The following is a 27343-nucleotide window of genomic DNA, read 5'->3' on the forward strand; positions in this document are numbered from 1 at the left end:
GTGTCTAACCACCGCCCCTGTATTGACACTACCGATGAGTGATGAAAGATATACCGTGTACTGTGACGCCTCCAGAGTTGGCTTAGGGTGTGTTTTAATGCAGAATGGAAAAGTAGTGGCTTATTCTTCAAGACAGCTGAAGAGGCATGAGCAGAACTACCCCACCCATGATTTGGAAATGGCGGCTATAGTCTTTGCACTAAAGATCTGGAGACACTACCTGTATGATGAAGTGTGTGAGATATACACCGACCATAAGAGTTTGAAGTATATCTTCTAACAGAGGGATTTAAACTTGAGACAGAGAAGATGGATGGAGCTTCTAAAAGACTATGATTGCACCATCCAGTATCACCCTGGGAATGCCAATGTAGTAACAGATGCTTTGAGCAGAAAATCTTCTGGCAGCTTAGCGCACATATCAGCGAAGAAGAGACTGTTGATTCAGGAGGTACATGAGTTGATGGATCAAGGTCTGATCTTAGATCTTTCAGATGAAGGAGTATTATTGGCTCATTTTTCAGTGAGACTAGACCTGCGAGACAGAGTTAGAGTTTCCCAGCACAGAGACCAGCAATTGATGAAGATCATAGAAAGAGTACAGCAGGGTGAAGGTGGTGAGTTTAGATTTGCCAATGATGGCGCCCTTATGCAAGGTTCCAGGATATGTGTGCTCGATGTGGACAATCTCAGAAATGAAATCATGCGAGAGGCACACTATACACTGTACAATATCCACCCAGGCTCCACCAAGATGTACCATGATGTGAAAGATAGCTATTGGTGGAATGGCATGAAGAGAGACATAGCAGACTTCATGTCCAAGTGCTTGACTTGTCAGAAGGTGAAGTTTGAACACCAGAGGCCATCAGGGAAGTTGCAAGAGCTCCCTATCCCAAAATAGAAGTGAGAGATGATTACTATGGATTTTGTGACTGGGTTGCCTCGTACCACGCAAGGATATGATTCAATATGGGTAATTGTAGACCACCTAACTAAATCAGCTCATTTCTTGCCTGTGAAGACTATATATTCTGTGGCACAGTACGCCCGGCTCTATATTCGAGAAATAGTCAGATTGCATGGAGTTCCGACTTCCATAATATCTGACAGAGGGCCTCAGTTCACTTCTCGATTTTGGAAAAAGTTGCAGGAGGCACTTGGCACACAGTTGAACTTTAGTACCGCTTTCCACCCTTAGACAGACAGGCAGTCCGAAAGGACAATCCAAACACTGAAAGACATGTTTCGCATGAGTGTTTTGGATTTTGGAGGTCAATGGGATGATAAGCTACATTTGGTGGAATTTGCCTACAACAACAATTATCATTCCAGTAGAGGGATGGCACCCTATGAGGCACTATATGGAAGAAAGTATAAGTCTCCTCTGTATTGGACGGAAATGAGAGAAGCAAAGGTGCATGATGTAGACCTAGTGCAGTACACTTCAGAGATGGTTCCTTTAATCAGGTAAAGATTGAAAATAGCTTTCAGTAGGCAGAAGAGTTATGCAGACCCCAGACGGAATGATGTGGAGTTTGTAGTAGGCGACTACGTTTTCCTGAAGGTTTCTCCGATGAAGGGAGTCATGATATTTGGAAAGAAGGGCAAGTTGGCACCTCGGTATATTGGACCTTTTGAGGTTACTAATAGAGTTGGAGCAGTTGCCTACCGGTTGGAGTTACCACCCAACCTTTCCCACGTTCATCCTGTATTCCACATCTCCATGCTCAGGAAATACATTCCTGATCCTTCTCATGTGCTACAGCCGGATGTAATAGAGCTGAAAGAAAAGCTGACGTTTGAGGAGCAACCTGTAGCCATAGCGGACTACCAAGTGAGGCAGCTAAGATCAAAACAGATCCCTATGGTTAAGGTTTTGTAGAGGAGTCAGTCAATGGAAGAGTGCACCTGGGAGGCAGAGCGGGACATGTGTAGCAAGTACCCTTATCTATTCAATGTATAATTCTATACTTTATTCTGCCTTGTGTAAAATTCGAGGATGAATTTTCTGTAAAGGAGGAAGAATGTAACACCCCAAAATTTTAAATTTATTATTTTGTGAGTAATATTAATATTTTATTTTATTTAAATTTTAGGAAATTATTTGAAATTTTTTCAGATTTTTGAAATCGGGTTTGATTTCCCTAAAATATAAAACTTTGATGATTTTTAAAAATTAATTTAAAGACCACGTGGCAAAAATAAAAATATATTTAGAGTCTACGAATTTTTTTGAGTTTTCTATAATTTTTTTAAAATTTTTGGGCCTCATTTTTTATCACAAGGCAGAGTAAAAATTTAAAATTTTATATCCTGAATCGAATCGATCAAATCGAACCGGACTGGATCGGACCGGTCGAATCGGACTGACTTTTTCTTTTCTTATTCTTCCCTTCCCCGTGCGTCCCGACCTCTCACCGCCCCAGTGCCTCCCCATGGCCGGCCGACACTGCAGGCGGCCGGAAAACGTGCGCAAAGACTCACCTGTGCGCGCGTGTCGCTTTAGCTTCCCGATCGAAATTCGACCGATCCGGCCACCGATTGAGTCGGGACTTGTGTCAAACACCATCTACACCTCGAGAGCTTTCCATAGACACCAAGAACACCAAAATTCATCGAGCGGTTTGTCCAATTTTTGTCCGGAAAATTTTAGCCCATTTTGACTTTTGAGCTAGATTTCTCACAAACCCTGAACCCCACGAGAAAACCGAGAGTACCAGAGCGCTCCACTGGTCGAGAGCTTCCCGGTAATATAAATTTTAAAATTTTTCGATACCGTTTTTCGGTGGATCTCACGAAACTTCGTAGTATTTTTCCGAGCATTAAATAAGCTTAAAAAATTCCGTAAAAATTATATACTAACCCCAGTGTTGTGGGCTTCGTATAGGTACCTTCAATTCGTGAGAATTCGACAGTTACCCAGGTCTGTGAATTTCCGACCAGACAGGCCGACTACCAAAAAAGTCTTGGAATTGGATCGATATTTTGGCTACCCCACCGTTTTCAGACGTCCCGAGCGCGTTCCTGAGATTGGAATCTGTATAGGTAAATCCGAACCTTACTTTTTCGTAATTTTCTAGTGCTTAAATTGGATTAAAAATTCATAAAATATTCGTGGTAGCTCAAAAAATTATGATTCTTTTTTCATTAGCTTAGTAATATTGCTAAGGACTGCAAGGCAAAGTTTTAGAATTTTTAGAGCTTATTTGGGTAATTTTTGCAAAAAGAGTCAATTATAAAGACTAAACTGTAATTTTACAAATTGTGATTGATGACTGTTTGGATGGGCCTAGGAGGGGCTGTGTGATGTGATTGAGTTGTGGATATATGGTTTGTGGATATAGAAGTGTGTTTTAAGCATTTTTGCAGGTTGGGTAGGTCCTAGGTATAGGGGAGACTCTGCTGGATTTTCGGCACGACTTAGGACGTATTTGGTCTTTTTCTTAGTTTGTATCGAGTCAAATTTATTAAATGATTGTAATAAAATTATCAGGTGAGCCGGAACAGTCTTCCTCCTCCGCCCAGCCGCCACAGTGACTTCAGTTGAGTCTGTGAGTAAAATATTAATTTTAATTATAATTTCAATATTATTATATGTTCAAGCACGCCTATGCATCACTTATATGTATGTATCTATGTAGTTAAACTCTAGGCACGTTTTATATTGCATTCACAATTGTTAAAGTGCCATGAATGTTGTTGTGGTAATTTGGAGCAGTGTGCGTGAGTTGGCATGTGTGTGGTGTGGTGTTGGCTATGGACAAGACAGGTAGACACGGCTTGAGATCTTCGCTGGGACCCGGTCCTTCGGGGTAGACACGACTTGAGTTCTTCGCTGCGACCCCGATTTGGTTTATTAAGTGGAAGTCAGAGCTTGAGTTCTTCGCTAGCACAATTTGGATTAAGAGAGCTGTATAGGGGATCAGCTCCCATATATGTATTGTTTGACATTATCGGGTGTGTGAGTGCTCCAAATTACCTTTTTGCTGTTATAATGTGAAAATATTACCGATGTTGCATTTCACTCTACAGGGATTATGGTTAAAGTTGATATTTTACTCTCTAAGTCGAACGCTCACTCATGTTCATTTTTTTTCAGGCTACAGGAGGATTATTGTTGTGGTTAACCTGCTTTCTCTTTTGCAGGTTGTTTATTAATGTTTGTGTAATTCTGTTAACTTCTAGAATTTCGCATGTGTTAGAAATATTCATTTGATTTGGGTCTGTAATATAATTACCATGTTAGATCTGTAAACTTATTATTATATGCGTAAACTTATTATTATATGCGTGTATGTTGGACTGGATGAGGGAGCTGAGCTCCCATTTATTTTTGTGACATTTGAGTATGTGGAGGGTGAGCTAAGCTCCCCAATTGATTATATATTGTGTTTACAGGTCGGGTGAGTCAAAAACTCCCCGTTGAAAGGTCCATTTTATGGTCGGACTCTGTCCGGTTGAATTCTTGAAATTGGGCCAAAATGGGCCTTAGAATTGGTTCGAGAAATAGTTAGGCTTACTACGGGCCTAGGGGGCTTTAGGCTGACCAAGGTCTTAGTGCCGGTCCGGCCCATAGGTTGGGTCGTGACAGTTCCTCACTGAAGGTAAATATATAAAAGTAAATGTATCAGGCATATAACTCCATGTAGGAAACATTTAGGGCAAAAACCTTGCTTCACCGTTTGCTTCAAAACCCATCCAACTTATCCTTGCAATTTGTTTTGAAGCAAATTTGTCTTGACACCCAAGTGGTGTCGCTAAAGCTCAATCTCGTCCAGATGATTTCTTGGTTAATGATGAAAAATTAAATCTGATTATAGATGACCTATTTGTATGCAGTTGAGGCATATGGATAAAAAGTCGAGCACTGCTCTCAAATTTCAGATCCTAAACATAGACTCCATGGTAAACTATAATGGGAATTATGTGTTTTTCGTCTTTTAAGAAGTCCAATTTATGCTTCCTGAGCATGTTTATCATACTCTGGATATTGAAGAGGAGTCACTTTTGTCCACTAAGCAGATTTGATAAGCAAATTTGAAGACATAATCATATCTATTGTGTAATTTATGCTTGATGTGAATGCATTTGAATTGAAAATGATATAGAACTTTACGCAGAATAAACTACCAAGCAGAAAGAAATGACACAAGGCGGTCAAAAATAACTAAATTCGAAGAAGTTGAGTTGTATTTACGCATGTAAAGCTGAGATTTTCTCCTCTACTAGCCCGCAATGTGATTTGACAATTGAAGACATACTCTCTGTGATCAAGAAACCCAAGATGTTATTCCAAAACCATATTGCACAAAATTACGAGTTCATCTAATGGTCACATCATTTATGGCACAGAAGCGACTACAAACTGGGCAATGTAAGATAGCTTTTGCATAATTTGGCTCATTTGCTCTTATATCAGAAAAGTAAGAACTTTTGAGTTCCACTGCCAAGTTGGTGTGACTGGTCATGTGAATTTTGCATAAATTATGTCCTCTTAATCTTCGAAAATGTTCCAGTCTCAGAAAAGTAGGTACTCTGGGTTCCACTGCCGAGTTGGTGTGCATGAGCTTGTGGATTTGTGAGTTCAATACCCTATCAAGAGAATTTGGTAATTAATATCAGCAAACAGAAAATTTGGTAATTAATATCAGCAAACAGAAAACCACGTGAAGGAAAAGAATTTAGAGAAATACACAAAATTAAAGAATGCCCAAACAATTGAATACAAATGGCCCCTTTTGGGATTGATTGACATCAGGGTAAAGCAATGCAAACAAAGAATTAATTTCTGCAAGTTCCTCAAAAGAAAAAAAAAAAAGCAGAAGTTACTAGAACTTTGCATGGTCAAAGCTTCCTTCAAACAAGAGTATTAACAATTCACAGCATTGCAATCAAACTCATGCACACGACAAAATCCAACTAGTTTTATCTACCATCAAACCCCCAACCTTGTGGCTCCATATCTCATCTCTCATTCAGTATAAATAAGATTCAAACCTAAGGTCTATCTCAACAATGAACACCCTTAACAATAGACTCAAGGACTAGGAGCAAGCACAGAACTGTAACTTCCAGTTCTACTTGAGAAACAATGAGTTAAAAATCATGAATGTCCAACCTGAAATATAGTAGTCTAATAATCATAGCTTCATCAACACTAAGCTCAAAAACAATGAACTTTGGAGGCACATCTAGGCCAAAAGAATGATAAGCAGGATTTACCCGGAAATTGAGACTTCTATTGAAATGGTTCACAAATAGATCAAATTTACACATTTAACATGAAAATAAAAATGCTGATTTCAACCTGAAAACATATTTCATTTAAAAGATATTCATTCAACCTCAATGAATCAGACTGTTTGTAAAATATATTAAGAACTCATGACCTAGAAATCATTTCACAAATAGCAGTATAGCACTAGTCAAATAAGCTGTTACGTGGTATAGCCAATTTCCTTTTTCAGTGATAGTCGTTCTAACCCCAGGGCTGGTGCAAATAGCAAGAACCCGAGAAAGTCACTAGGACTTCTATGACTAAGTTTGGCAAGTGCCCTACAGTCTTCACCTCCTAACCTTGTTAAGGCAGAGAACCTTTGTAATGCATAGATATTTTTACACAAGCATCAGACCAGCTGGATGATGGCATGCAAGCCAATGAAAGTTTCATAAATTAGAATCTCTGGACTAAATATGATTTCCTTTTTCCATTTTAAAGTTTTGTCAGTTATAAATCCCTCAACAGCTTGGAACTTCCTATACAAAATAATGTTCACACCAGAAATTCATGATCAAGGTGATAAGAAGCAAATTCAAACCTGCACAGGTGTAAATGCCAGACTTGATGTCAGACCAGATGTAGCACCACTACTTCCATAATTCTTCTCCTTGAATCTAGAAGCAAAAACATGAAATATATGCATAACATGACACAAACAACTTATATATATAGCTCAATTGGAATTCAAAAATAAAAAAAGGAACAAAATAAGCCTACTTCTTAGCAACTTTTGCAGCTAGCTTGCTCTGCCCAGCAGATACGCGCAGCTTGCCACTTCCAGCTTGACCAAGCATTCCATAACCTTCCCCAAGTCCATCACCTAATGTCAACATGCATATCAAATATTAGAACAAAACTTCAAAAGAATTTCTCAGTATATCTTAGTTACCAAAAGAATTATTATCCCTTTACACCACAACCTGTTAAAACCAGCAAAGATACTCATCCTTAAAGTGCAAAGCAAAAAATAAGATACATGAATAAGTTAACTTTTATATAAACTTGGTAAGCAGTAGCAAATAATATAGTAGATGAAGTGTATACTTGCATAATTGCACAGATCTATTTCAGGCTTAACCATAGCACTTCAACCAATTGAGCATTTACAGTATAACTTGTTCATTAATCATGGTAGACAAAAGAAAGGGATAAAACATATTGGCTTTTAAAATCTTAAGATGCTAAAGAGATAAAATACCTAAAGAGCTCTCTTCAGGCACACCAAATTGCATCCTATTGGCAAGCTTCCTCATGTCTGTCAAAGCATATCTGAGAAGACACATTAGTAAAGTTACCAAGAAATGCAAAGGAAAAAATAACCAAGCTGTTATAAAACTACATAAAACTTGCATTACCTTTCCTTCATCTTTCTCAGCCGCCGACCACCTCTCTTTTTCTTAGGTTCAGAATCAGGAACTGGAAGTGGTTTAGGTTGCTTTGCAGGAGGAGGCTCCTGCCACTTTTCTATTTTCTTATGAATCTCTTCCCGAAGGGATCTTCCAGTGTTTCCTGATGGATCACCCCTGGTAGAATCTACCCGAGCTGCCAGTGTTGATTTTGCAGCCAATAATCGGCAAGCACGCATTCTCAGAGCAGGTGGTGTGGTCTGAAATACCTCTGTTTGCTCAATATAACCTACACGAAATTGAGATGTTGCTGTGGAAAACCCTGCCAGGTTCTTCTTCTTGGCACCAAGAAGCTGAACATTACAAGCAGGCATCTTGGCTAATGCTGAAAGGCCACCAGCTGTTCCCATAAGCTTTGCTGCAACAGCACTCCCAACAATAGCAGAAAGATTCGGTGCAATGTATCCCATTCTGCTCTCTACAAAATCAAGGACCTTTTTCTTTGCAGCATCAAGAGCAAGAGCTCGGTCACACGCATCAATTGTCTTTTGAAGGACTTCCTCTGGAAGTGGCTTGCCACTCGTTGTTGATGCTGTTACTGATACCACCATAATAATAGCTGAGGGTAAAAGTCCTTCCAGGTCTACAAGGGTTAAATCCATCTCATTGCCGATCTTCTTCACCACACGTGCATAATCAATAGGATGGTGGACGAGTGATTCAAGCTCGGGAAATTTCAAACGGTACTTGTCACGGATAAAATTGTGGATTATAATTATTTCATTCTCAATGTCAACTGATAAGGCATTGCAATCCACAATAAGCTGATATTCAGGGTCATCTTCTAGTACCAAACCCTGATTGGAGATATCAGAACCCTTCTCAAGAGCATCTTCTACTTTCTGAATTTAAAGAACAAATTAGTTATTATACTCATGTCAATATGGCAAAGCACCAACCAGTCAACTATCAAATTTCATCCCTTAAATAATGCAAGGAAAAAATTAATGGAGAACTATAAAGCATAGGTACAGAATGCAAACATTGGAATTTTAAAATGATAAAGGTTGGCCTGATCAAACCAGAGACCATTGAAAAATACATTAAAAAAATGCTAACATTGGAATTTTAAAATGAATATTGCAAAATGCATGGACTAACCTGCATTATGTCATTGTATCTCTGTGTTTTCTGCAATTTAGAGACACTATCCAAATCATCATAATTAAGACTTTCAATGTCTGCCATGTCCCCATCAATGTCTTCCTCCATGTTTCCAGCATCAACGTCACCTTCCTCCTGCAAGAAGAAGGGAAACCAAGAATGTCAAGTACAAAAAAAGTAGAGAAAAATAATCCTCGAAAAAAACTTGCGCAGTCAAAGTGCTAACAAATAAAACTGTCTAACCAACAAGTTATCCACTAAAGGTCTTCACAAATCAAATTTCTTGCAATATTCATTGTAAAGAGATAAAATTGCAAAAAAAAAGCAAAAAAAAAAGGGCAAAAAGATGAGAAAGATATACTCACGATAACATCAGCATCATTGTCAGATAGCTCATCGAGGTCCGCCAGGAAAGAATCAGCAAGAGTTGCCTGAAAACATCACCCAAGAAAGACAATTAGCAGACACAAATATAAACTTATGAAACTTTTTCAACAAACACTTGGCATATATATCTTGGACAAAGAAGTACAAAAAACAATTACACCGACACCTGGGAAATTGAACTTTCCAGTAAACAGCATTTAAAATCATTCGAAACTAGCTCATCCACTCTAATAAGACTCCATCAAAAAAACAGCAAATAATTAAAAAAAAAATTCAAATACTTCTATTAGGTTCTATACCACAGTGAATGTTGTAGCGCTAGGGTTTCAAAATCTACACATAAAAAGACCCATTCTTCCCTAGTAATACATTCATAATTGTCAATTTGGTATGCCAAATCCTCCGTTTCCCGAAAATTTCTAAGGCGAATTAATAGTTAAACCTAAGAATCAATTACCAGGTCGTTGGAATTCCGCCTATTTGTTTCAATTGACGGAAATCTGCGAGTATTAAACTCTCTAAAAAAATCATAAATCTCAAATTAATCATAAAAGTTACGCCATAAGAGTACCATGTAAGATAATACAAACCATTTCTTTCGCTTGAGATTCAAGATACGGAGACCTTGGTGCTTGCCTTCTAGCTCTAGGTTCTATCCCTCAACACAAAAATGTAAAATAAAAGCATATCGGGGTCACTGGCTTGAGAGGCCTGTGCTCGAATTCTGTTGACGTAACCATTTATAAAAATAAGGGTAAATTATAATTTAATCCCTAAATTTTAATAAAGTTTACAATTTAGCTCTATATTTTTAAAATAAAAAAAATTTTAATTTCTAATATTTAGTAAAACTTATAATTTATTTTCTATTAATAAAATTCAATTAAGTTATATTAATTTTAGTAAAATTATTAAAATACCCTTATCTTTTATTTTTAATCTGAAAATAATTTAATTTATAGAATTTTATTTTCTTAATGATTTAGTCAATGAGATTTTATTTTATTAATAATTTAATTCTTATATTTTTAAAATGTGAGCCTCATAAAATAAAAGAATTCTAAATTTAAATTATTAAAATATAAATTATTACTTTAAAGTCCTTAAAAATTTTAGTTAATTAAAAAATATTTATATATTTTACAAATTAATCTTTAAATATTATAACTATTTATGAATAATCTCGTATAATTTTGTAAAGTTCTATTTATGTTATTATTATTTTAATAATATATAATTATATTATTGATACTGAGTGGGGATAACTCAGCCTGAGTTGCGTATCTACTAGAAGTTTAATCTTTTAGCATGCTCACAAGTGTTCAATCCTACAATTGGTATGAGTTTGAATCTCTAACAGTGTAACACCACTAATTTTTAAATTAATTATTTTATTTTATTTAAATTTTAGGAAATTATTTGAAATTTTTTGAATTTTAGAGATCGAGTTCAATTTTTCAAAAATATAAAATTTTGATAATTTTTTAAAATTAATTTAAAGAACACGTGGCAAAACTAAAAATATATTTGGATTCTATGAATTTTTTTGAAATTTTTAGGCCTCTTTTTTTGTCCCAAGGCAGAGTACAAATTCAAATTTTTGTATTCTGAATCTAACCGACCCAATCGAACCGGACCGGGTCGGACCGGCCCTTTCCTTTTTCCCTTTCCCTTCCCCTTCCCCCGCGCATCCCGACCTTTCCCCTTCTCTCCTCATTTTCTCTCTCTTCCCTCTGCCCATCGCCAGCCAGCCGTCGCCCCAACGTCCCCAGCTCGCCGGCGCACCTCCCCCACCCCTCCCCTACCGCCAGCAAGCCTCTAGGCCGCCAGAAACGTCGCGCGAAATCCACCCTTGCGCCCTCGCATCGCTTCGTCTTCCCGGCCAAAATTCGGCTGATCCGGTCACCAATTGGACCGGGTCTTATGCCAAAACCCATCTACACCTCGAGAGCTTTCCATAGACACCAATAACACTAAAATCTATTAAGCGGTTTATCCAATTTTTATCCAGGAAATTTTAGCCCATTTTGACTTTCGAGCTAGATTTCTCAAAAACCGTAAACCCACAAAAAATCCGAGAGTACCGGAGTGCTCCACTCGTCGAGAACTTCGTGCTCGTCGAGAACTTCGTGGCAATATCCATTTCAAATTTTTCCGACACCGTTTTTCGGTTGATCCCACGAAACTTCACAGTGTTTTTCCAAGTATTAAACGAACTTAGAAAATTCTGTAAAAATTATATATTAACCCCCGTGTTGTGGGCTTCGCGTAGGTACCTTCAATTAGTAAAAATTCAACAATTGCTCGGGTCTGCAATTTTGGGCCGAGCAGACAGGCTACCGAAAAAGTTTCCGAATTGGGTCAAGGTTATATGCTACCCCACCGTTTTCAGACGTCCCGCATGCATTTGCAGGGTCGAAATTGGCATAGGTACACCCGAACCATCATTTTTCTTAATTATCTAGTGCTTGATTTGGATTAAAAATTATAAAATATTTGTGGTAGATTAGAAAGATGATTCCTTTTGTGTTAGCTCTATAATATTCATAAGGACCGCGGGGCAAAGTTTTAGAATTTTTAGAGCTCATTTGGATAGTTTTTGCAAAAGGGGTAAATGTAGGGACTAAATTATAATTTTTTAAATTATGATTTTTGACTGTTTGGGTGGGCCCAGGAGGGGCCATGTGATGTGATTGAGTAGTGGATGTGTGGCTTGTGAATATAGAAGTGCAATTTGAACCCTTTTTCAGGTTGGGTAGGTCCTAGGTATAGGGGATACTCTGCCGGATTTTTCACACGACCTATGGTATTTTTGGTCTTTTCCAAGCATGTATTGAGTAAAATATATTAAATAATTATTATGAAATTGTCAAATGAGTTGGGACAGCCTTCCTCATCCACCCAGCTGCCGCAGTGACCTTGGTTAAGTCTGTGAGTAAAATATTAATTTTAATTGTAATTTCGATATTATTATATATTTAAGCATGCCCATGCATCACTTATAAATATATATCTATTTAGTTAAATACTAGGCATGATTTATATTGCATTTTAAATTGATGAAGTGTTATAGATGTTGTTTGTGGTAATTTGGAGCAGTATGTGTGTGTTGCCGTGCGTGTGGTATGGTATTGGATATAGAAAGGACGGGTAGACACAGCTTGAGAGACACTCGCTGGGACCCGGTCCTTTATGGATATGTCGGGGTATACACGACTGTCGACACCATATTTTGGCCGATCCCCGAAATCAATAAAACTTTGAAACCGATCCCCGGTACTAAGCCTCCTTCGGACAGCTAATCACAATTTCCGATCCCTCTTTGATAGGCTGTCACAATTTCGATCTCTCCCCACAAAGAATTAAATCAAATTGTTAAGTTCTCGCATCAGTCAAAGCTTTACCAGTCTATCGCTCACCGATCTCTCAAACCCATTGTCGAAACTCAGGACCCGTCAAGTATATTCCTGATAAATGAACTGGCACTAGATCTTTTCCTACCAGTTTTATTGCCGATCTCCCTTTCGAAAGTTTAAAAGTTAAGGTTTTGGTTCGGTTTAATAAGGATTCCAATCTTAAGTGTTAGTTAAATTTTCAATTTTAATCAAGTCCCATTCAGCATTTCTTCCCCACCGATCTCATGCTTATTGTGCTTTCCGATCTCTTATACTTAGATTAATAATTGCATTTAGTTCTTGTTTCGCTATGCTCATACAATCAAATACTAAGGCAATTCGGAGATTTTCCAATCACATCCATTCATTGAACAAAAGAGAGCCCATTTCATTTCATTGTTGTACAAGCTATTCAGCTGGAGGGTCACCCCCAGCCTGATTTACATTTTGATCACTCTCTCTCCCACCCTCGGCTTCCTCCTCACTATCCTCATCGTCGCCCTCAGGAGCCAGCTCGGCCATCCAAGAGAAGTCCTCCCCTGGGTAACGCTTCTGGAGTTCGGCCAAGAAGTCCTTGTGAGCATTCACATAGGCCCCGGCTATTCCCGTCACCATCTCTTCATCTTTCTCCTTAAGCTCTCCGTCTTTCTCTTTAAGCTCTTCGATGAGTTGGGCGACCTGAGCAGCTTCGTTGGCCTGTAGCGCCTGGACTTTTCCGAGAACCCGATTCCTTTCAGCCAGAACAAGATTCAGTTCGGCCACCCTGTCCTCATAAAACTTCGCCCGCCCCTCAACTTGAGATATATAATCTTGAGCGAATGAGAGTTGGGATCGGAGGGAAGCCACTTCCTGATTTTTCTTCCCGATCTCCTTACCCAGGCGCTGAACCTTTTCCCAAACCATGGTCTGATTCACCAGGCACTCCACGTTCAGGCTCATGGATTGAGTCAAGATATCATCAAGGCTGTTCGAGGATAGCCTGTCCCGATCCTCCCGAAGAAAGATGGAAGACCCCAAGACTTGGGCAAAACCGGGGTTCTCACGAAACTTACGGTTATTCTTCAGGGACTCGATTAGCTTTTGAGCGCCACGAGAAGAGGTCCTCCCAGAAGATTGAGAAGGACCCCTCTCTGTGCTTGGAACAACTGGAAGGGCCGGAGGCTGCTCTTCCAATCTAGGAGGAGATCGGACAGCTTCAGCGGTCGGCAGATCCGAAGGTTGAGGCGGGTCCCCTTGTACTTCCCCAGGTTCATGGCCAGGTGTTCGAAGCATTTCCGAACGCTTCATCTCCTTTATTTTCCGGGAGATCTCTTTGTCCTTCTTCCGCTTCCTAGAACCCTCACCACCCGCCATACCTGCACAAAGAAAAGGTCAGTGAGATCACTAAGGTCCTGAGAGCTGAGATATAGAAAATACCAATGCCGAGGTCAGAGAGCGGAAGTTCGCGGTCTTGGCCGGTGAGCAGTTGAATGGTCCAATGGTGCAACTCGGCAGTCACCGCATCCAAACAAGAATACTTTTGAGTGGCGGCCAGACTCTTCAGATCCATCACTATTAAGCTTTCCTCCTGGTTCAGGGTAATATGCTTCGGAAGCAAAGGCCCCTGGTACCACCAAACTGAGGAAGTCCTCAAAGCAGCTCGGATCTTTGCTCCTCAGAATGAAGAAACGGTTCTTCCAATTCTTAAGGGATGAGGGCAGATCGGAAAAGAGCCCGCAATGAGGCTTCGCCTGAAAGAACCAGTGTTCGTCATCCTTTCGGCGAGTTAGTCTGTGCAGCTCGGCGAAAACCTTAGCCGTAGGTCTGATTCCCTTAGCTCGGCATAGACCTCGGAAGGCTACCAAGATCCGCCATGAGTTAGGGTGAATTTGAGCAATGCACGCTCGGTGAAGTTTTAGGACCTCCTTATAGAAGTCATCTAGAGGGAACCGAAGACCGGCCTTTAACTGTTCCTCGTACACCATAACCATGTCATTCTCTTCAAAGGAGTGATCGACACGAAGATCGCCGTGGCACTTGATTAGCTCGTACGAATCAGGCCGAATGTTGTATTCTTGGCTAAACGATTGCAGATCGGATACTCGAAGAACCGACGGTAGCTCATCTATAGGGAGAGTCTCCCTCCCTGAAACAGGTGCACGCCTTGATGGTATGACCCGCCCCCGACCTGGAACGGAAGTCTTAGGAGGTTCAGGTTGCGTGCTTGGCCCGACTACCTCTTCGTCATCGGACGACCATGAGAACTGAATGGAAGGAGGGCTCGCCGCTCTCTGACCTTCGGCACCGCTCATTTTCAAAAGGAATAAAGAACTTAAACTAAAAAAGAAGATCAAAGCCCTTACCGGAGTCTGATCGGCGTCGGAAGAACTTGAGAAAACGAGAGAACTTCGAAGTTGTGAGCAGGGAATTAAAAATGGAATGAGAGAACAACTGGCTAACCCTCCCACCCCTATTTATACTAGTCTGAGCATTTAATGCTCGCGAGGTTCTAGGCAACGCATCGATTGGTGGGACTCGACAGCTGTTCTGACACTTCTCTCAAATATCCGAATGTTCTGAGATCGGTTAATTAGAGATCGGCATAATAAGTTAAATATTTTGAATAAAGGATCAGTTAAGTGTCATTCAGGTAAAGAACTAGATCATCACATTAGAGATCGGAAAATAATCAATGCAAAAATAATAAGATGATAACCGACAAAATAAAGTCTTTATTTTCAAAAGATCGGATTACATCATTTGGGCGATCTCTAGGAATCGGATTACATTAAAATTGGATCACATCATTTCTGTGATCTCTAGAGATCGGATTACATTGAAAACAAAATACATCATTTGGGCGATCTCTAGGGATCGGAATGTCACATTGTGACTGATCCAAAGGGGTGTCACCGACCAGAACCGAGGCGCCGTTTAACACCCAATGTGGAGGAAAGCCGCTGTCGGAACACCCAATGTGATGAGAAGCCGAATGAACTCAGTTGAGCGACTCGAGATCGGTACAACCGAGGTCCGCAATACAGATCGGTCAAATCCAGTTCTCTCACCATCGTCAGTTAAGGTCATTCGATCACCGGGATCATAAATTCTCAGTCGGTGAGTAAAGAAGTCCATCGGAAAAAGATCAAAGCCACAGTTGTAGTCGGAACTTCCGTCGGAGCAGCTAGAACAGGAAGAGTAAGAAGGAAGAGAGGAAAATCAGATGAAGGAAATGTCTCTGTCGACAGGGGTATATATAGGGGAAAATGAGCATTTATTGTCGAAAGCAAACGGCTTAACGCCGAGAATCGAGGGGCAATTAATGCTTTGACCAGACCGGACCTGAGGAAGGGAAAGATTGGAATAATAGATCGGAAGATAGGAGACCAGCATGAAAGATCGGAAAAGAGCATGTGAAAGAGATCAGAAAGAGGAGGGATCGGAAGGCAAAAAGAATAAGACAAATCCCAATAACCGTCGTCAGAATCAGAGCCGAGGTAGTTAAAGTGTGGCAGACGAGATCTCCACCGCACGCCTAAGAATCGCCCACAATGCTGACAGGTGCCAGGGTATGTCCTGACAGTCCTGTACACCCCAATCTCCACCGTTGATCTCACTTGTAAGGACAAACCTGAAACCCTTGGATCAAGAGAGAAGACGACAATACCAGCGCCTTTCGCTCTTAGCCCTCAGATCGTTCCGGACAAGAAGATTTGGGACCGTTAGATCGAAAGAAGAAAAGGACAAATATTCTGAAGAGAGATCTCAGCCATTCATTTTGATTCTCTTTAGTTCCTGAACATCCGATCATGTCCTTCGAAATCTTGACCCTCCATCTCCCTCCAAATAAATCCTGACCCTTCATGGGGAGCACCCGATTCCTATAAATACCTGCATGAAAAAACTGTTCAACGGACGGACAAAAAGGGAGAGGCTGTTATTATAGCGGAAGAACTCTGAAAACTTCATTCAGTTTGTTATTCCGCTACTTTGAAGTGTTGATTGGAAAAACTTTTGAAACTAGTTTTACAAGTGTTTCTTGAAAAGGATTCGAATCGAACTCTATATTTCCAGTTTGTTCATTATCTGGTCACACCCTCACTTTCAGCCCTTTATCATCTCTGTTTTCATTCCCACTGTCTAAGCTAAACTTCATTCCACTCGGCTTTTATCTTAATCTGATTATATTTTAGCTAAGCTCCCTTCACTTCCCGACGAACATCAGCTCTCAGGCTAATCAGTCCACTGTCTTATCTCTAGTTGCCACCCCGTAGCTATTTCAGTAGATTTGGCTCCTCACAGGTAAGAGTTCATATTGCTGCTTTACTAAGTGTTTACATTAATTTTTCGTACTTTCTTTGTTCTTCTTACGTATGTGATTTTCTCCAAGTTCATTTTGTGCAAAAGGACCCAAAAGAATGTTACTCTCAAGATATCTCTTTAGTGATTAGTCCGTTATTTTATTAATCTTCGTCGTTTCTGAATGCAAGTTTTTCTAGCTCCTAGTAGCGTGTAAATGGTCTGGTAAGACGTAGGTAACTGCAACTTAGGGATCCCTTTTAAAAGAAAGAACCTGAATAACGCATCAGGAAGATAGCCAAACTATTAGTGGCGTAATGACAGAATTCGACAAAGAGGTCATAAAGTGGAATAAAACCAAAATAAACAAAACAGAATAGATCGGTCATTAATAGATATTGGTACATGGAAGGTCGGTAAATCAAGTCTAGTTTTCCCCATCTAGCCAAAAGGTATCCAGAAGCCTTATCCCCGGCATCTTCGAATGCCAGAATCCTTAGCTTTAGGCTCTTATGTCATGTAGCTGAAATTAAAATCCGGGAGATCGGAAAAGTCCCCTTCGGGCTCCTGTTAATTTAAAAGAGATCGGAGGAGAGTTCTTATCTGGTCTCAACTCAAAATTTTAATAACTATTAAATAGAGATCGGAGGAGGGTTCTTATCCGGTCTCCATTCAGAGTTTTAATAAATAACCATTAAATAGAGATCGGAGGAGAATTCTTATCTGGTCTCAACTCAAAATTTTAATAACTATTAAATAGAGATCGGAGGAGGGTTCTTATCCGGTCTCCACTCAAAGTTTTAATAAATAACCATTAAATAGAGATCGGAGGAGAGTTCTTATCCGGTCCCAACTCAAAAATTTTAATAAACGTCTAGAGGAGATCGGAGGAGGGTTCTTATCCGATCTCCCCCCCAAAATTTTAATTTAAAAGAGATCGGAGGAGAGTTCTTATCCGATTCTCACACCAAATCTTAACCCATACGCAAAATAATCTCAGAACTAAAAAATTCGTAACGTCAATTCACTAAGGTGGTCTCATTTACTTGTGTATCTGGGTGATCCAAATTCAGTGAGAAATCAAATGTTCCTTTAGCCAAAAGGATTAACATTCCCATTCAAGCCCTCCTAACTAATTTATAAAGAACACAAAATTAAATCTACTTACCCTTATTAAGGGAAGAGGTGGGGTGCCTAACACCTTCCCCACCCGTTTACGGACCCCGAACCTAGAATCTCTGTTTTGAAGTGGTTTCATTTTTAATTTATCTTCCCAAATGGTTTTCTTTAGTTTCCCTCAAAACTAAGGTGGCGACTCCTCACTTTTCCCACTTCGGTGAGTGATCGTCCAGGCGACCGCGAAATCCCTTTGCGACAACGATTTGAGAGACACTTACTGGGACCCCGCATTTGAGTTATTAAGCGAAAGTCCGGCTTGAGAGACACTCGCTAGCAGAGGTTGAATTAAGAGGGTTGTATAGGGGATCAGCTTCCATATATGTATTGCTTGACAGTGTTGGGTGTGTGAGTACTCCAAATTACCTTTTTACTGTTATGATATGAATTGTATAAAAATTTTGACGATATTGCATTTCACTCCACAGGGTGCATTAGTTTAAATAGCTATAGAGATTATGGTTAAAATTGGTATTTTACTCTCTGAGTCGAACGCTCACTCCTGTTCATCTATTTTTCCAAGTTACAGGAGGATTATTTGTTGTGGCTAATATGCTATTCTTCTTCACAAGTCCATTAATAGTATTTAATGTATTTTGTCCAATTGAGTTAAATTTTAAACTCTGCATGTGCTAGAAGTACTTATTTTTATTTTGGGCCTGTATTATAAAAGTTATGTTGGACTTGTAAAATTATTAACTGTATGCATGATGGTATTGAATTAGGGAGCTAAGCTCCCATTTGAGTTGTGGCATTTTGATTATGTGGAGGGTGAGCTGAGCTCCCCAATTTATTATATATTGTGTTTACAGGTCAGGCGAGTCAAAAACTCTTCGTTGAATTGTCCATTTTATGGCCGGACTCTGTTTGGTTAAATTCTTGAAATTGGGCTCAAATGGTCCTTAAAATTAGGTTGAGGAATAGTTAGGCTTACTACAGGCCTCGAGAGCTTTAGGCTGGCCCAGGTCCTAGTGCCTGTCCGGCCTATAGGTTGGGTCATGACAAGCAGGTGCTGGGGATTGTTAGCACTGAGTGAGGATAACTCTGTAGGTCAACATTCTACGTTATAAGGAGTTTTTGTTTCAAAACTACAATGACTAATTTATAGATTTAACCAAATTTCAGGGACTAAATTGCCATCAAAATAAAATATTAGAGACTAAATCATTTTCAAATTGAAAATATAGTTAAGGACATTGTCACGACCCAACCTATGGGCCGGACCGGCACTAGGACCTGGGCCAGCCTAAAGCCCCCGAGGCCCGTAGTAAGCCTAACTATTCACTTAACCCAACTCTAAGGCCCATTTGGGCCCAATTTCAAGAAATCAACCGGACAAAGTCCGGCCATAAAATGGATCTACCAACGGAGAGTTTATGACTCACCCGACCTGTAAACACAGTAAATACTCAATTGGGGAGCTCAGCTCACCCTCTACATAGTCATCAGCATAAAAATAAATGGGAGCTCAGCTCCCTCATCCAATCCATCAAACATGCATAGAATATTAAGTTTACAGGTCCAAAATAATAATTTAGTTTACAGACCCAAATCAAATAAACATTTCTAACACATGCGAAAATTCTAAGATTTAACAAGTTTATACAAACATTAATAATCGACCTGCGAGGGAGAAAGCAGGTTAACCTCAAAAATATCCTCCTGTAGCCTGGAAAAATATTGAACAGGAGTGAACGTTCGACTCAGAGAGTAAAATATCAATTTTAACCATAATCTCTATAACTATCTAAAACTAATGCACCCTGTAGAGTGAAATGCAACATCAACCACATTTTCACATCATAACATCCAAAAGGTAATTTGGAGCACTCACACACCCAGTAACATCAATCATAATATATATGGGAGCTGATCCCTTATACAGCTCTCTTAATTCCAACTGTGCCAGCGAAGAACTCAGCTCGGACTTCCACTTAATAACCAAATCGGGGTCCCAGCGAAGAACTCAAGCGTGTCTACCCCGAAGGACCGGTCCCAAATGAAGATCTCAAGCCGTGTCTACCCGTCCTATCCATAGTCCACACCACATCACACGCACGCCAACGCACACACACTGCTCCAAATTACCACAACAACATACATGGCACTTTCACAGTTATGAATGCAACATAAATCGTGTCTAAAGTTTATCTAAATAGATATATGCATATAAGTGATGCATGGGCATGCTTGAACATATAATAATAGTGAAATTACAATTAAAATTAATATTTTACTCACAGACTTGACAACGGTCACTGTGGCGGCTGGGCGGTGGAAGAAGGCTGTCCCGGCTCACCTGATAATTACATTACAATTATTTAATACAAATGACTCAATACAAATCAAGAAAAGACCAAGTACGTCCTAAGTCGTGCCGAAAATCCGGCAGAGTCTCCCCTATACCTAGGACCTACCCAACCTGCAAAAAGGCTCAAATCACACTTCTATATTCGCAACTCATATATCCACAGTTCAATCACATCACACAGCCCCTCCTGGGCCCATCAAATCAATCATTCATCACAGTATGTAAAATTGCAATTTAGTCCTTATAATTGATCATTTTTGCAAAAACTGCCCAAATAAGCTCTAAAAATTCTAAAATTTTGCCCCGCGGTCCTTAGCAATATTACTAGGCTACTGCAAAAAGAATCATAATTTTCTAAGCTACCACGAATATTTTATGGATTTTTAATCCTATTTAAGCACTAGAAAATTACGAAAAAGCAATGTTCGGGTTTACCTTTGCCGATTCCGACTTCGCGAACGCGCTCGGGATGTCTGACAATGGGGGTAGTCAAAACCTTGGTCCAATTCGGAGACTTTTCCAGAACGGTCCGGTTCGCCAGAGATTTGCATCTTGGCCAATCGCCGAATTTCCGCGAATTGAGGATACCTACACGAAGCCCACAACACGGGGGTTAGTACATAAATTTTTCAAAATTTTCTAAGCTCATTTAATGCTCGGAAAAACACTGTGAAGTTCCGTGGGACCCACCGAAAAACGGTGTCGGAAAAATTCGAAATTTATGTCGCCGCAAAGCTCTCGACGAGTGGAGCGCTCTGGTACTCTCGGTTTTCTCGTGGGATTCACGGTTTGTGAGAAATCTAGCCCGAAAGTCAAAATGGGCTAAAACTTCCCGGGCAAAAATTGGACAAACCGCTTGATGGATTTCGGTGTTCTTGGTATCTATGGAAAGCTCTCGCCAAGTAGATGATTTTAAACACAAGACTAGGTCCAATTGGTGGCCGGATCGGCCGGATTTTGGCCGGGAAGTCCAGGCGTCGGGCGCGCGCTGCGCGTCCTTTCTGAGGCCGTTTCCTGCTCCAGCGCGCCGTGGGGGAGGACCGAGGTGGGGCGCCGGCGAGGTGGGAAGGCAGGGGAGGCGGCGGCGCGGCAAGGGGAGGAGGGAGGAGAGAGAAAAGAGAGAGAGAAGGGAGAGGGGTCAGACGCGCGCGGGAGGAAGAAGGAAGAAAAAGAAAAGGCCGGTCCGATTCGACCGGTCCGATCCGGTCCGGTTCGATTCGGCCGGTCCGATTCAGGATACAAAATTTTGAATTTTTACTCTGCCTCGGGACCGAAAACGAGGTCCAAAAATTCTGAAAAAATTTCAGAAAACTCAAAAAAATACGTAGACTCCAAATATATTTTTAGTTTTGCCACGTGGTCTTTAAATTAATTTTTAAAAATCATCAAAGTTTATATTTTCGGAAAATCGAACCCGATTTTTAAAATCTGAAAAATCTCAAAAAAAAATCCTAAAATTTAAATAAAATTAAAATACAAAAAATGCTCATAAAATAATAAAATTTAAAATTTTGTGGTGTTACATTCTTCTCCCCTTACAGAAAATTCGTCCTCGAATTTTACACAAGGCAGAATAAAGCACATGATTATACATTGAACAGATAAGGGTACTTGCTACGCATGTCCCATTCTGACTCCCAGGTGCACTCTTTTACTGACTGGCTACTCCACAAGACCTTAACCATAGGGATCTGTTTTGATCTCAGCTGTCTCACTTGGTAGTCCACTATGGCTACAGGTTGCTCCTCAAACGTCAAGTTCTCTTTTAGCTCTATTACATCTGGCTGTAGTACATAAGAAGGATCTGGAATGTATTTCCTGAGCATGGAGATGTGAAATACAGGATGAACGTGAGAAAGGTTGGGTGGTAGCTCCAACCGGCAGGCAACTGCTCCAACTCTACCCGTAACCTCAAAAGGTCCAATATACCGAGGCGCCAACTTGCCCTTCTTTCCAAATCTCATGACTCCCTTCATTGGAGAAACCTTCAGGAATACATAGTCGCCTACTGCAAACTCCACATCCCTCCGTCTGGGTCCGTGATAACTCTTACGCCATCGAAAGTCAAGCTTTCAATCGTTCCCTGATCAAGGGAACCATCTCTGATGTGTACTGCACTAGGTCTACATCATGCACCTTTGCTTCCCCCATTTCTGTCCAACACAGAGGAGACCTACACTTTCTTCCATATAATGCCTCATAGGGTACCATCCCTATGCTGGAATGGTAACTGTTGTTGTAGGCAAATTCCACCAAAGCTAGATGATCATCCCATTGACCTCCAAAATCCAAAACACTCATGCAAAGCATGTCTTCCAGTGTTTGGATTGTCCTTTCGGACTGTCCGTCTGTTTGAGGTGGAAAGCTGTACTAAAGTTCAACTGTGTGCCAAGTGCATCCTGCAACTTTCTCCAAAATCGAGAAGTGAACTGGGGCCCTCTGTCAGATATTATGGAAGCCGAAACTCCATACAATCTGACTATTTCTCGAATGTAGAGTCGGGCGTACTATGCCACTGAATACGTAGTCTTCACAGGCAAAAAGTGAGCTAATTTGGTTAGACGGTCCACAATTATCCATATCGAATCATATCCACGCGTGGTACGAGGCAACCCAGTCACAAAATCCATAGTGATCATTTCCCACTTCCATTCTGGGATAGGGAGCTCTTGCAGCTTCCCTGACGGTCTCTGATGTTCAAACTTCACCTTCTGACAAGTCAAGCACTTGGACACAAAGTCTGCTATATCTCTCTTCATGCCATTCCACCAATAGCTATTCTTCACATCATGGTACATTTTGGTGGAGCCTGGGTGGACATTGTACAGTGTATAATGTGCCTCTCGCATGATTTCGTCTCTGAGATTGTCCACATCTGGCACACATATCCTAGAATCTTGCACTAGGGCACCATCATCGGCAAATCCAAACTCACCACCTTCACCTTGTTGTACCCTTTCTATGATTTTCATCAATTGCTGGTCTCTGTGCTGGGAAACTCTAACTCTGTCCCGCAAGTCTGGCCTCACTGAAAAATGAGCCAACAATACCCCCTCATCTGAAAGATCTAGGATTAAACCTTGATCCATCAACTCATGTATTTCCTGAATTAACGGTCTTTTCTCTGCTGAAATGTGCACCAAACTACCAAAAAATTTTCTTCTCAAAGCATCTGCTACTACATTGGCTTTCCCAGTGTGGTACTGGATGGTGCAATCATAGTCTTTCAGAAGCTCCATCCATCTCCTCTGTCTCAAGTTTAAATCCCTCTGTTGGAAGATGTACTTCAAACTCTTGTAGTCGGTGTATATCTCGCACACTTCACCATACAGGTAGTGTCTCCAGATTTTTAGTGCAAAGACTATAGCCGCCATTTCCAAATCATGGGTGGGGTAGTTCTGCTCATGCCTCTTCAGCTGCCTTGAAGCATAAGCCACTACTTTTCCATTTTGCATCAGAACACACCCTAGGCCAACTCGAGGCGCTACAAGACACGGTGTATCCTTCACCACTCATAGGTAGTGTCAACACAGGGGCGGTGGTTAGACACTCCTTAAGTGTCTGGAAACTCTTCTCACAGTCATCTGTCCAAATGAATGGAACATTCTTTCGGGTTAACTTAGTTAGGGGAGCTGCTATCCTGGAAAAATCCTGTACAAAGCGCCTATATTAGCCAGCTAGACCCAGAAAACTTCGCACCTCAGTGACTGTTGTAGGCCTAAGACAATCAGTTACTGCTTCAATTTTCTTGGGATCCACTTGAATGCCATCACTAGAAACCACGTGTCCCAAGAATGAGATGCTTTCTAGCCAAAATTCACGTTTTGAAAATTTGGCATATAGCTGGTGCTCCCTCAAAGTCTGCAACACCATCCTCAAGTGCCACACGTGTTCTTCCTCGGTCCGAGAGTATACCAAAATGTCATCTATGAATACGATGACAAAACGGTCCAAAAATGGCTTGAACACCCTGTTCATCAAGTCCATGAAGGCTGTTGGTGCATTAGTGAGTCCAAAAGACATCACCAAGAACTCATAATGACCATATCTTGTCCTGAATGCCGTTTTGGACACGTCCTCATTCCCGATTCTCAATCGATGGTAGCTCGATCGCAGTCTATCTTGGAAAAGAATCTAGCTCCTTGAGCCGATCAAACAGATCATCGATCCGAGGAAGTGGATACTTGTTCTTCACCACCTTGTTCAAATTGCTGTAGTCAATACACAACCTCAATGACCCATCTTTCTTTCTTACAAATAGCACAGAGCGCCTGGGTGAAGTGCTCGGGCGTATGAAACCCTTGTCCAAAAGCTCCTGTAGTTGCTCTTTAACTCTTTCAATTCACTGGGCCATCTGTAAGGTGGCATTGATATGGGGTTTGTACCCGGAACAACATCAATGCAGAACTCTATTCCCCTTTCTGGTGGCAACCCTGGAAGCTCTTCAGGGAAGACATCCATGAATTCTCTGACAACAGGAACATTTTCCATGTTGACACCTTCTACAGATGTATCTCTCACCAATGCCAAATACCCTTGGCATCCACGCCTCAACATTTTTCTAGCACTAATTGCTGACACCAAGTTATATGGCGCCACGCTCCTGTCACCATCAAAGCTAAACTCTTCCACACCGGGTATGTGGAAATACACCTTTTTGTTCCTGCAGTCTAAGGTGGCATAATGAGTTGCCAACCAGTCCATTCCCAAAATTATATCAAAATCAATCACTAGTAGAGGAACCAAGTCTGCTGGGAGGATCTTTCCATCCACCACTACTGGGCTACCCAGAAAAACCATATCTACATCTATGTTGTCACCAAGTGGGGTAGCTACCGACAAAGGATATTCTAAGGTTGTAGGGTTTCTACCCAACCTCATGGCAAACACAGGGGAGACAAATGAGTGCGTAGCACCCGGATCTATCAAAACACGAGCCTCATAGGAACAGACCAGAAGAATACCTGCCACAACTGCATTTGAAGCTTGAGCATCCTGGTGGGTCAGGGTGAAAACCCGAGCTTGACCCCTACCCTGAGTGGCGTAACCCACGACATCGACTTCTACCTCCTGATCTGCCTCCAAATCCACGTCCCCCTTGTCCTCTGCCCTGTTGGCCACTAAACTGACTGCCTGCCATGCTGGAAGCACCCGGATACAACTGGTGAGGAACATTCGCAACAGAACCCTGTGACCCAATCTGTGGCTCGCTGAATACAGGGCATTCCCTAGCAAAGTGACCTGGTTGGCCACACCTGAAGCATACTCCTGAACCCATCATACAAGGTCCTGAATGTCCTCTTCCACACTGTGCACAAGGTGCCAAGGAGGATCCTGAACCAGACCCAGAACTGTTGTACCCTGAACTGTGACCACTGCTGGATCCATATCCAGGTCTGAACCCTCGAGGTTTGTGTCTAAAACCACTCTTCTTGTTCCTACTTTTTCCTCTGTAATTACTCTGGCCACCACTGTCTAGAGTACCCATTTGGAGAACACCGGTAGAACCCTCTGCTCTGTTTTTCTTTGCTCTTCCGCTGTCATCCACAGCATAGCTAATCTCAATCTATCTGGCTCGATCAACCACCACATCAAAAGACTGATCAGACATCATGGCCAGGTTCGCATACCTTCTGTCAAGCCCCTTTAGGAATCTCTTCACCTTCATAGTTTCTGTAGCTACTGCTGTAGGGGCATACCTGCTCAGTTCTAGAAATTCTGTAGCATATTCATCTATAGACCTACCATTCTGTCTTAAGGCCTCAAAGGCCCACTGTTTCTGATCTCTGAAGCTTTCTGACACAAACCGATTGATGAACAGTTCCACAAACTGAGTCCACGACAAACCCTCCATCCGAGGTAATATGTAGTCATTCATCCATTGTCTAGGCATAGGCCCCATGACATGCTGCATATACTCTATAAGTCTTCTATCACCAATCGCACTGCTCTCGCCGTCATAGAATCCAAAAACCGATATGCATCGTCTGACACATCATAAGTACCAGGCACCAATTTCTTGAAATTGATGATCTGTTTGTAAGGTTCCCCTCTTGGTGCGGTGGACTGCTGCTGTTGTGGAGGGTGGACCATATACTGCGCCATCATATCGATGGTTCTCTGCAATCCAGCTAGAGTAGCTGCCATGGGGTCCATGGGACCCTGTGCCATAAACGACTGATCCTGAACTGTTGGTAGCTGCTCTTCTACTTGAGCAGCTCTAGGCCTCCTACCCCGCCTCCTCGGGGCAGGTGCCTCTTCCTATGCTGACACCTCGTCAGGCATATCCGGATTCAGTGCGTGGCAGCTCTCCGCTTCACAAGCATTTTCCTGAAATTTAGCAGCATTAGCCCACAAAATTCAAAACTACACATTACACAACTCTATAGACTCATATTTACACACAATATATGAAGCAGAAACTAGAAGCAAAGATGACAATGCAAGACGAATGTGGACCCTATTTTTCCGCATGTGACTCCTAGTAGACTCTTCCCAACACTTTAGATGAACATTCCCTAAGAATCTGGAGCCTAAGCTCTGATACCACATTTGTCACGACCCAACCTATGGGCCGGACCGGCATTAGGACCTGGGCCAGCCTAAAGCCCCCGAGGCCCGTAGTAAGCCTAACTATTCACTTAACCAAACTCTAAGGCCCATTTGGGCCCAATTTCAAGAAATCAACCGGACAAAATCTGGCCATAAAATGGACCTACCAACGGGGAGTTTATGACTCACCCGACCTGTAAACACAGTAAATACTCAATTGGGGAGCTCAGCTCACCCTCCACATACTCATCAGCATAAAAATAAATGGGAGCTCAGCTCCCTCATCCAATCCATCAAACATGCATAGAATATTAAGTTTACAGGTCCAAAATAATAATTTAGTTTACAGACCCAAATCAAATAAACATTTCTAACACATGCGGAAATTCTAAGATTTAACAAGTTTATACAAACATTAATAATCGACCTGCGAGGGAGAAAGCAGGTTAAC

The 27343-nt window shown here is 41.2% G+C and overlaps 1 protein-coding gene across 1 annotated transcript; it reads right to left on the minus strand.

Moving 5' to 3' along the window:
- Nucleotides 1-5268: 5268 nt before the first annotated feature.
- LOC110637631 (U4/U6 small nuclear ribonucleoprotein Prp31 homolog) lies at nt 5269-9926 on the minus strand. Its single transcript, XM_021787841.2, has 8 exons — nt 9771-9926; nt 9159-9224; nt 8791-8928; nt 7639-8531; nt 7482-7552; nt 7001-7103; nt 6822-6897; nt 5269-5595 (listed from the first exon to the last, which is right to left on the minus strand). Exons 1-8 carry the CDS (start codon nt 9771-9773, stop codon nt 5488-5490), a joined length of 1458 nt encoding a protein of 485 aa, XP_021643533.2. The 5' UTR covers nt 9774-9926; the 3' UTR covers nt 5269-5487.
- Nucleotides 9927-27343: the final 17417 nt, after the last annotated feature.

This window comes from Hevea brasiliensis, chromosome 7, assembly GCF_030052815.1.
Source record: "Hevea brasiliensis isolate MT/VB/25A 57/8 chromosome 7, ASM3005281v1, whole genome shotgun sequence".
Taxonomy (NCBI): Eukaryota; Viridiplantae; Streptophyta; class Magnoliopsida; order Malpighiales; family Euphorbiaceae; genus Hevea; species Hevea brasiliensis.